The sequence below is a fragment of the Molossus molossus genome, unplaced genomic scaffold (assembly GCF_014108415.1).
Source record: "Molossus molossus isolate mMolMol1 unplaced genomic scaffold, mMolMol1.p scaffold_m16_p_3, whole genome shotgun sequence".
Classification (NCBI taxonomy): domain Eukaryota; kingdom Metazoa; phylum Chordata; class Mammalia; order Chiroptera; family Molossidae; genus Molossus; species Molossus molossus.
The window spans coordinates 123,786,238-123,797,662 of record NW_023425366.1 but is presented as its reverse complement, the minus strand read 5'-3'; the positions used below and the strand labels follow the sequence as shown (position 1 = coordinate 123,797,662).

General features: G+C 43.5%; 1 protein-coding gene across 9 annotated transcripts; it reads left to right on the top strand.

The window, feature by feature from the left end:
* Positions 1-970: 970 nt before the first annotated feature.
* On the top strand, positions 971-11,425 carry TMEM219 (transmembrane protein 219). 9 transcript variants are annotated; one of them, XM_036280041.1, is made up of 6 exons: positions 971-1,024; positions 2,010-2,208; positions 2,296-2,485; positions 7,666-7,895; positions 9,823-9,992; positions 11,347-11,425. In XM_036280041.1, the coding sequence occupies exons 2-5, from the start codon at positions 2,044-2,046 to the stop codon at positions 9,958-9,960; spliced, it is 723 nt and encodes a 240-aa protein (XP_036135934.1). In that variant the 5' UTR covers positions 971-1,024; positions 2,010-2,043; the 3' UTR covers positions 9,961-9,992; positions 11,347-11,425. The 9 variants fall into 9 exon arrangements, with proteins under 9 accessions (XP_036135934.1, XP_036135932.1, XP_036135933.1 ...); XM_036280039.1 differs by having other exon boundaries at positions 994-1,075; XM_036280040.1 differs by having other exon boundaries at positions 994-1,075; positions 2,007-2,208.

The following is an 11,425-nucleotide window of genomic DNA, read 5'->3' as shown; positions in this document are numbered from 1 at the left end:
CATTTGTTGAAGACGACTATTTTTTCCCCATTGAATGGTCTTGGCACCCCTGTCAAATATCATTTGACCATATATGAGAGGATTTTGTGCTATAAACGTTTGGAGGTGGGTGGTACAGAAATGATATGGTCTCTGCCTTAAGGAAGACTCAGTAGAGTTGAATAGTCAGATTCTGTTGCAACAGTATTTGTCCAGCGCTGGTGGTGTGCTCAGTGAACATTGCGCCCATGTTTTCCCAAACTTTGTCTAAGCTTCCCATCCAACCGATGAGGTATGAATGATCCTCTTTAACAAAGGACTAAACTCAGTCCCCAGAAAAGCATGGTTATGGCTTATGCAGGGGCACGAAGAGAGTCAGGGTTTGAATCCAGGTTTTTGGATCAACGTATCCTGTTATTTCAGGTAAGATGGACCTCGGTGTTATCTCTAAAATGTGGGCAGAAGTGAAATGAGATGGCATCTACTGAGCAGCCTTGCAGCTTGTAGGACCCTACTCATTAAGAAGTCACTAAAAGCCAGGGGCCAGACCTGCCATGAAGACGTTTAACATAATTATTAGGCTGCAAAGAACGGACCCAACCCGCGAAGAAGGCCGGAGTCCTGAGACTGGCAGCCCCACCCCGGGAAGGACCCACGTCCTTACCCAGAACCTGGGCGCAGCTGGGCTGTGCTACTGGTGCGGGTGGGAGCCGAGCAACAGGAAAATGCCTGCGACGAGAACCACGTTGAAGTACCTCCACAGTGTCTGCGGAGGGGGAGTGTACAGTTCTAACAACGTGTTCAGCATTAGTTTCCTTGCCTCTCTCCCTTTCACTCACCTTCCGCGGACTTACTTTTTCCCTTCGCCCCTTCATTGGATTTTATCTTGGTACACCCCCGCCGTGATTTGAGGCAAGGCGGCCGCCCGCGTAGGCACTGCGCATGCGAATTCCCGCTACGCGGGTAGGGGAAGCGCGGGCCCCGCCCCTTCGCAGCTCCACGCGTGACGTCGCGGGGGGCCCCCGGCCTCCGCCGGCTTGGAGCGGTGAGAGCGAGCGGCAGGCGGACCCGACGCTGCTAGACCGGGAAGGGATGCGTGTGTAGAGTTCCTGCAGGGAGGCTGGGGGAAGGGGTGGCCCAGGGGCACCATCAGTTGCTGACCCTCAGGCTCTGCCCTCTCCCTACCCTTTTCCAAACGTGCCAGGACGGGAGGCAGGGCAGGGGCTGAGCATTTGTGACACTTGCATTTTCCTGGCGTTCTCCTTTCCCCCTCAACCCCTTTCCAGATGTTCCTTTTCATCCGGCTGTCGCTTCTCGCCTGGGAAAGAGCACTCCACTTGGAAGCAGGAGACGGGTTTCAGACTTTGGCCCTACCATTCCTATGTTAAAGTCCACAAGCCTCAGTTTTTGCCTTGCCTCACCTATTTTGAAGATCAATATGACACAGAAAAATAGAAAAGAAATGGACATTTGTTGAGTTCCTGCATGGTCAAGTATTATGCAAACTGCTTTAACTGCCATGTTTACTCATTACATGGGTTAGAACTCCCATTTCACAGATTCTTCAACTCCCAAAGTTTGACAGATTTTTCTCACATAACCAGTGAATGGCAGAGGAAGATCTGAATTGAGCAGTTTAACTCCAAAGTGGATTCCTTTTTGTCAGACACTTCCTTTGGGCTATTGGCTGGAACTATTCTGCAACCAAACCCTAGCCCCAGAACAGCTGTTTCCTGAATTTCTACTTTTAGGAATTCTCCTTTTTGGCTTCCTTTTTCCAGCACTGCATGCGCTCCTCTACTTCTGCCTTGATTACTTCAGACATGAAATGCAGCAAACATTGAGTGGTGCAGGGAAATGAACACTTGGAGTCAAGAGCCTTGGATTCTTGTCCTGGCTCTGCCACAATCTGTGTGGCTTTGGGCAAGTCCCTTGTTTTCTCTATGCTTTAGCTTCCCTTTGAATAAAATGGGTAAGTGCCTTTTGACTACCAGGCCCTTGTCCAGTTCTCCCTTCTTGTCCTCCAGCAGGCTTTCCGTGGAGGCCCACACCCCTCTGCTCCCCATGGGCAGCTGCCAGGCAGGGCACAACCTGCATCTCTGTCTGGCCCACCACCCACCTCTGGTCTGTGCCACTTTGATCCTGCTGCTTCTTGGCCTTTCTGGCCTGGGCCTTGGTGGCTTCCTCCTCACTCATAGGACTGGCCTGCGCAGCCCTGACATCCCTCAGGTGAGTACCCTCCTGCTCATCTGTCCCGTGTAGGCCTGCTTTTGCTGCTAATCTCTCCCCTCTCTCCCACCTTCCTTTTGCACGCAGGACTGGGTCACCTTCTTGAGATCTTTTGGCCAGCTGACCCTGTGTCCTGTGACTGGGACAGACACAGGGAAGTGGCGTGAGTCCCATGTCGTGGGCTTGCTGACCACCTTGGACTTCGGAGATGGCCCAGACAGGAACAAGACCCAGACATTCCAAGCCAAGGTTCTGGGTAGTCAGATTGGATGGAAAGGTGAGATCAAGGACTGTGGAGTTGGACATCAGAATACTCAGGGGTAGACCCTACCTCTGAACTCACCAAGCTGGTGACCTTAAAGCACATCCCTGGGCCTTAGTCACTTCTGCTGTAGTAAGGACTAGATACTTACAGTGAAACGATGCCCACTGTGTAGGTTCTCTGTAAGTGTTTTCTCTCTCCCCTTCCTGCTCTGGGATTCTTTGATTCTATCCTTGGAGGTGTGATGGGATGGGCTAGATTTGACCTAATGTTCTTTGTCATCTCTCTTCATTCCTCTGGCTTTCTCCTCATAGAGGCACCTTTTTCCTCAGGGATATCTAAGAAGCATTTTCTGTTCAGTTAAACTAATGTCTTCAGTGCCTGTTATATGCTTAGCACAGCTCTATGTACTATGGAGGATACAGAAAAAAGTAGACATCATCCATTTCCAAAGCACTTAAAGTCTTCTGGGAAAATAATGAGTGTGAGAGAGTCAATGGGTTCCATTAATTCCTGTGTGATATTTGGCCTCAGGTTTCTTATCTAAAAAATTGGGAGCCTGTCCAGTTTGGCTCAGTGGTTAGAGTGTTGGCCTGTGGACCGAAGGGTGGCGGGTTCAATTCCCCATCAAGAGCAAGTACCTGGGTTGCAGGTTTGTTCCTTGCTGGTTGGGGTTATGAGGGAGGTAGCCAATCCATGTGTCTCTCTTTCTCTCTCCCCCTCCTACCCTCCCTTCCACTCTCTAAAAATCAATGGAAAAATATTCTCAGGTGACGATTAAAAAAAAAAATTGGAAGATGAGGGAGGAGAGAATGGTGGAATTCTTTTACTTCTGAATTCCTTTTCAACACTATCATTCCAAGATTCTCCTATGAATCACATATGTGTATGTGGGGGGGGGGGGAGGTAAGTTTTTGTATGTCTAGGTGTACATTTATGTGATAAAAGAACAAGAATAAAGGAATGTGTCTGACGTATAGCAGCATTACTGAGATATGATTCACATGCCATAAAATCCATCCATTTAAAACGTACAATTAAATGGCTTTTCATATATTCACAAAAGTGTGCACCCATCATCACAATTTTAGAACATCGTCATTACCAGACAAAGAAATTCTGTACCCATTAACAGTCATTCTCCTTTTTCTCCTAATCCCCCAGCTCTGGGCAATCACTATCCTACTTCCTGTCTCTGTAGATTTGCTTATTCTGGATATTTCATACAATATATGGTCTTTGTGACTGGCTTCTATATTTAGCATAGTTATAAGGTTCATCTGTGTTATAGCACATATCAATACTTTGTTTCTTTTGCTTAATAGTATTCACAGTATAACTATTCCACATTTTATTTGTTCATTCATCATTTAATTGACATTTGTATTATTTCCACCTTTTGGCTATTATGAATGATGCTGCTGTGAACAGTCGTGTACAGGTTTCTGTGTGATCATATATATTTTTTCTCTTGGGTATATAACTAGGAGTGGAATTGCTAAGTCATATAGTAACTGTTTAATCTTTTGAGGACCTGCCAGACTATTTTCAAGTTGGCTGTACTATTTTATATTCCCACCAGCAGTGTATAAGATTCTAATTTCTCCACATCTTCCCCAACACTTGCTACTCTCTGTTTTTTTATTATAGCCCTTCTACTCAGTGTGAAGTGATGTCTCACTGTGATTCTGATTTGTGTTTTCCTGGTGGCTAATTATACTGAGGACTTTTTCATGTGCTTATTGGTCATTTGCATATTTTTGGAGAAATGTATATTCAGAGTCTTTGCCCATTTTTAAAATTGGGTAGTTTGTCTTTTAATTGTTCAGTTGTAAATGTGTTTTATATTTTCTAGATACAAGTCTCTTATTTGATGTATAATTTACAGATAATCTCTTCCATTCTCTGGGTTCTTTTCACTTTGTTGATGGTATGCTTTGAAGCACAAATGTTTTTGATTTAGGTCAATTCCAGCTTATCTATTTTTTTCTGTTGTTGCTTGTCATTTTAGTATCATATCTAAGAACACTTTGCCTAACCCAAGTTCACTAAGATTTACTTCTCTGTTTTCTTCTAAGAATTTTATAGTTTTAGCTCTTACATTTAGGTCTATGTTTCGTTTTATTTTGTTTTTTGTTTTTGTTTTAATCCTCACCCGAGGATATGCTCATTGATCCTAGAGAGAGAGGAAGGGAGAGAAAGAGCGCACAAGAGTGAGAAACATCAATGTAAGAGACAACATTAACCAGTTGTCCTTTGCATGTGCTCTGACAGGATTGAACCCATAACCCAGGTATATCCCCTGAATCAAACACACACAACCTTTTAGTATATGAGATGACACTCCAGCCGTGTTCTGTGATCCATTTTGAGTTAATATTTGTATATGGTGCAAGGATGGGATCCAGTTTCATCCTTTTACAGGTGGCTATTCAGTTGTCCCATCATGTTTTGTTGAAAAGACTATTCTTTCCCCATTGAATAGTTTTGGTACCCTTGACCATATGCCCTAGCTGGGTGGCTCAGTTGGTTGGAGTGTCCTCCCATACACCAAAAGGTTGCAGATACAATTACTGGTTGGGGTGTGTTCAGGAGACAGCCAATTGATGTTTCTCTCTCTCCCCCCGCCCCTTCCTCTCTCTAAAAATCAATAAAAACCTATCTTCAGGTGAGGATTAAAAAAAAAAAAAATCAGTTGACCATAGATGTTGAGTTGAGTTTATTTCTGGACTCTCAGTTCTAGTCCATTGATCTATATGTCTGCCCTTATGGTAGTACCACATTGTTTTGATCACTATAGCTTTGTAGTAAGTTTCGAAATCAGAATATATGAGTCCTGCAACTTTGTTCTTTTTTTTTTGGTTAATCCTCATCCAGTGATATTTTTCCATTGATTTTTAGAGAGAGTGAAAGGGAGAGAGAAAGAGAAACATCGACGTGAGAGAGACATATTGACTGGTTGCCTCCTGAATGACCCCAACCAGGGCTGGGGATTGAACCTGCAACCCAGATATGTATCCTTGACCAGTGCATAAACCCACAACCCCTGATCTGAGGGCTGACACTCTAACTGCTAAGCCAAACCAGCCAGGGCAGTGCTCTTTTTTTAATAGACATATTCATTTTGTTGTGAATTCAGACCACACAGAAATATACAAAGCAGATCTGAAAGTCCCCCTACCTTTCCTGCAGAGTCAACAATTTGATGGACATCTTAGTCTCTCTCTGTACCCATTTAAAATTGAGACAGATGCAGCCAACACGTCTCCTAGAAGATGTCACGAATTGAGAGTGCCTATTTCCCCACATCTTCAACAACTCTTATTACTAGCACTCTTTTTAATTTTTACAGTTTAATGGGCAAAGGAGTTACCTGATTGTTTTCAATTTACATTCTCCTGATTGCTAGTGAGGTTGATCATCTTCTTATAAGTTTATTGACCATTTTTATGTTTTCTCTGAATTTTTTGTTCATATTCTTTGCTTATATTTCTTTGTCTTTATCTTCTTGATTTTTAGGTCTTCATACATTCTGGATAGTAAACCTTTTTGCCAATTAAATTTATTATAGGTATTTTCAATCTATTACTTGTGGTTTTTTTAAAATTTTTATTATATAGATCTTTAATTTGTTATGAGGTTAGGTTTACTGCTCTTATCCTTTACTCGGACTTTTAGATTTTGTGACTTTTTTAGGAAGGGCTTCCCAACTTTAAAATTAGAAAATATTCTTCTGTATCTTCTTTTAATGCTTGCTTTTTTTTTTTTAAATTTTTTTTTTCATTCTCACCTGAGGACATTTTTCCATTTTTTGTACAGATAAAGTGGGAGGGAGAGAGAGGAAGAGAGAGAGAGAGAGAGAGAGAAACATCGATGTGAAAGGGACACATCGAGTGGCTGCCACCCGCACGACCAACCAGGGCCAGGGACAAACTGCAACTGAGGTACATGCCCTTAGTGGGACCCAAACCCGGGTCTCTCCGGACCGCAGGCCGACGCTCTAACCACTGAGCCAAGCCGGCCAGGGCTGCTTGCTTAGGTTTTTGTTTTCTTTTATTTTAGTTTGTTTGTACAGCCTTTTTAACACATCTGGACTTTATAGTGTGAGATAAGAGTCTAAAAAAGATCTCTTACCCTTTGAGACAACATGGAGGGACCTGGAGAGTATTATGCTAAGCAAAATAAGCCAATCAGAGAAAGTCAAGTATCACATGATTTCACTTATTTGTGGAATCTGATGAACAAAATAAGCTGACAAGCAAAACAGATCCAGAGACATGGTAGTCAGGAACAGACTGACAAACCTCAGAGGGAAGGGGGGTGGGGGAGGGGGAAGAGACAAACCAAAGAACTTATATGTGTAATTAATGAACACAGACAACAGTGCAGTGAGCGAGGGTGAGAGGTGGGGAGGAGGGTGTCAATGGGGTGAAAAGGAAGGGACATCTGTAATACTTTCAACAATAAAGAAATTACACACACACACACACACACACACACAAACATACACATACACACATACAAATTTAAAAGAAGAGTCTAACTTTTTTTCCCAGATGAAAAATTGTCCAAGACCATTGACTACACTATTTTCCCCCTAATTTGAAATAGGATGTGAGCCTATTTAGTGGATTTTAGTCCGTAGTGGGAAACTGCTTTCTTAAAAAAGGATGAACTAGCCCTGGCCAGTTTGGCTCAGCGGTTACAGCGTTGGCCCATGGACCAGAGTCACAGGTTCCGGTCAAGGGCACTTATCTCCGTTGCGGTTCAGTCTTCAGCCCCAGTCGGGGTTGTGCAGGAGGCAACCAATCAGTGCCCCCCCCCACACACACACACTCTATCTGAAGATAAATGGAAAAATACCCTTGGGTGAGGATTTTTTTAAAAAAGAGGAACTAGTTCATATGAACTGACATTGACAATGTTTATCTATCCTAGTTTCACTGCAACCTTGTGAGTATTGATGTTTTTGTTTTGTTCATTGTAAGCTAATTTAAATTAATTTTTGTTTATATGGGTACCAGTTATTTTTATTTCTCGTGATGTAAATGATGGTATATAGAGTACTTTATTGAATAGAATCAGTGTCAAAACATCTGGTAACTGTAGGAAACCTTAGAAAGTAATATAAGTCTGAAAATGGATTGTTCCCACCTGACCCTTCATTTTCTTCTATCTCTTCCTGTGCTTCATAGGATCTCATGCGGGAGAGCTGGTCCTCATTACAGCCAGGGTGACCACAGAAAGGACCCCAGGAGTCTGCCTGTATTTTAGTGCTGCTCCAGGACTCCTACCCTCCAGCCAGCCACCCATATCCTGCTCAGAGGAGGGAGCAGGAAATGCCACCCTGAGCCCTAAGATAGCAGAGGATTGTGTCAGGGTATGGAGTCAGGAAGGCCTTGTACTCACCAAACTGCTCACCTCGGTAAGAGCTTCAGGTTCTTAGGATTTCATAGACTTCCACGCTGCATGCTGTGTATTGAAGGCTTTTTTTTTTTTTAAGAGAGGGAGGGAAAGCAAGAGAGAGAGAAACATCGATGCGAGAGATAACATTGATTGGTCACCTCCCATATGCACCCGAACTGGGGATGGAACCTGCAACCTTCTGGTGTATGGGACAACACTTCAGCCAACTGAGCCATACCGGCCAGGGCTTGAAGGCAGTTTTACCTCGCAGATAAAACATAAGCTTTGTAATCTTAACTTTGTAATCCAAGCACCTGAGTCTTGGCTGAGCCTCAGATTCCTCATCTGTAAAATGGAAAACATGATACTATCTCCTTATTCCAACAAATAAGTGAGAGTAAATGTAAAGTACCTAGTACAATGCCTGGTATATAATAGAGATTTGATAAATGACAGCTATTACTATTAACTATTATCTTTAAATACAATAAAACATGACCTCTACCTCAAAGGAATTCAGAAGCTGGACTAAGAGGCAGAATAACTTAATTGCTAGCATAGAGATGTGAGCAAAGTGTTATTCAAACACAGAGTAAGGAATAATTAACTCTAACTTGAACATTTATGGAGAGTGTTTCACAGAGATGGTGGCATTTAAGAAAGGGAATCATGTACAGTGGTTTATAACAGAGTGCTTTTAGATTCATTATCTCATTTGATCTTAAAATAGCCTTTGAGGTAGCTGTTATTATCCCATTTTACAGATGAGGAAACAGGTTCAGAGAGAGGGAGTGAATTGCCCAAGGCCACATAACAACTTAAGTAGCAGATCCAGGATTTTAACCTAGGCTTTCTGACTGAATCTCAGGCTTGTTCTGCCCTGTCAAGATGATCCCTAAAGAATAAGCTTTGGGTCTGGCCGGTGTGGTTCAGTGGTTGAGCATCGACCCATGCACCAATCAATGTTCTCTCTCATCGATGTTTCTAGATCTCTCTCTCCCTCTCCCTTCCTCTCTCTAAAATCACTAAAGGGGAAAAAGTTTAAAAAAAAAAGATTTGGGCAGAGAATGCACTGGAGGGGGTTCAAGAAATGGGAAATATATTCCAGTCATAAGGGACCAGCATAAGCACAGTCCTAGAGATTGAAAAGTGTTCAGCTTTTGGGGACACTCCATGATGAGGAGCTTAGGAATGACTTAGGGGAAGAGGCAGGAGAAATGCAGGAGGCTGATCATGAGGCACTGCGATGCCAGGCTAAGATACTATGACGACACTGCAGGCCATGGAGGCCACTGGTGCTGGGCAGAAGAGACTGGCCGAGTGGAGGAGAGAGACTAGATAAGAGGCTGCTGCACACTCTTCCCTCACATTTACAAAGACCCTGCTGAAGAGCATCACCTGGGATTTTGGTTTCCAGACCTGGCTTTGCCTATGTATTTTTAAAATGTGGATGGATAACAGTGAATTCTTGATAAGAGTCATTATTGGGGGTTCGACAGTTGGGCAAGAAAGCAGTTTGTAGACCATGGAGACAATTAGCTTACATAGAAATAACATTTCCATGTAGTTGCTCCCTGGATGTGGAGAGCCCTTTTCCCCCATAGACGCTTCTTTCCATAGCCTTGGGCTGTGGGTAAGGTAGCTTCTTAAGGCAGAGGTTCTCAACCTTCCTAATGCTGTGACCCTTTAATACAGTTCCTCATGTTGTGGTGACCCCTAACCATAAAATTATTTTTGTTGCTACTTCATAACTGTAATTTTGCTACTGTTATGAATCACTATCGAAATACGTGTTTTCCGATGGTCTTAGGCGACCCCTGTGGAAGGGTCGTTCAAACCCCAAAGAGGTCACGACCCATAGGTTGAGAACCGCTGTCCTAAGGGAAGATTCTCTGTCCTCCCTCCGTCTCATTTATTTCTCCTTCCCTCCCTGTGTCTACCCCTAGGAGGAGCTGGCTCTGTGTGGCTCCAGGCTGCTGGTTTTGGGCTCCTTCCTGCTTCTCTTCTGTGGCCTTCTCTGCTTTTTTACTGCTGTGTGTTTCCACCCACGGCGGGAGTCCTACTGGTCTAGAACCCGGCTCTGAGGGCACTGGCCTAGTTCCTGTCTTGTTCTCAGGTAAGGTTCTTTGCCCCATTCCTGTGAGAATAGGGGAAGAAGTGGGAATGGAAATTATAACTGAGATAGAGTCATTCCTAAACAATACGGTTTGGTTTTACTTACTTTTGAACTTTATAGAGGGAATCCTACATCTTCTTTTGTGACTGGCTTCTTTTGGTTAACCTTCTGATTTTATTTTTTTTTATCCTCACCTGAGGACATTTTTCCATTTTTGTTCAGATAGAGTGGGAGGGAGAGAGAGGTAAAGAGAGAGAGAAACATCAACGTGAAAAGGACACATTGAGTGGCTCCCTCCTGCACGACCCCAACCAGGGCCAGGGACGAATTGCAATTGAGGTACGTGCCCTTGACCGGAATCGAACCTGTGACTCTTTGGTCTGTGGGCCGACACTAACCGCTGAGCCAAACCGGCCAGGCAAGATGCTGATTTTAACCTATAACTCTAATTCACATCCAAGAAGCTTTTTGGTAACAGTGGTGAATTAAGAGGGTTCAAATTTGATTATGTGCCCTGGATACAAATCATGTTTGTCTTACTTTTGTCCTGAAATTCTGATAGCCGGTTTTATGACTAAAATTTTGTAGAATCCATCTTGAATAGCTAAAAAGAACTGATTGATGATGCCTGTTACTAGGCACATACTATGTGCTCAAGCATTTTGCATGCACTTTCTCTTTTCCATTAGCCATCATTGCCTTTAGAAAAAGTTGATTCTGCTAACAATCTTTGGAAGGACACAGCCTCATAAAGGTAGCAGTGGATGGGAAACATTGGCTAACTAGTTTGTGTGTCAGCTCATTGAGGAAAAATAAATTTCTGTAAAATATTCTCACCCAGTCATGTGGGTCTCCTACAATTTAAGAGTCATATATTGTGCACCCAGTTCTTAAATTTTTCTCAACTTCAGCTGGCTGCTGTGCCCTAGAACATAACTGGGAATAATAGAAACAGCTCAGGCCCAGGGAAGGGCCTGAGGAACTGGACGTTCAAGATCAACTTTACTGCTGCAATCAGCTGCTACTTGAGACAGGAAATGAGGCACCAAGATACCAGGCTAAGATGCTGTGACTTGGCACTGCAGACAATGGGGGCCACTGGTGCTGAGTGGAAGAGACTGGCTGAGTGAAGGAGAGAGACCAGGCCTTTCTTAGATCTGAACAGGCTGGGAAAGGAATACTTTCTGGCCCTAAGCAGATCCTTGAGTCCTAAGGCCATCCCAATTGGGATGAGTGCCCGTACCTACCTCTAGTTGTCACTTACTCTGCTCTTTCCTCAATTTCTGCAGCCATTCCAGAGCTTTCCCTAAGGGCTCCCTTACCTGCCCTATTTTTAAATTTTCTTTCTCTACAGGTGTGAATCAACTTCTTGGGCCTTGGTTCTGAGTTGGAAGAGATGTTACAGAAAGTGGAGAGTGAGAATGTGGGGGGAA

Bases quoted from the DNA above. Each gene is read 5' to 3' on its own strand.
- TMEM219 (XM_036280036.1), top strand. From the start codon at position 1,837: ATGAACACTTGGAGTCAAGAGCCTTGGATTCTTGTCCTGGCTCTGCCA. The intron at 2,209-2,295 runs GTGAGTACCCTC...TTTTGCACGCAG, and splicing joins GCAGCCCTGACATCCCTCAG to GACTGGGTCACCTTCTTGAG. The intron at 7,896-9,822 runs GTAAGAGCTTCA...GTCTACCCCTAG, and splicing joins TCACCAAACTGCTCACCTCG to GAGGAGCTGGCTCTGTGTGG.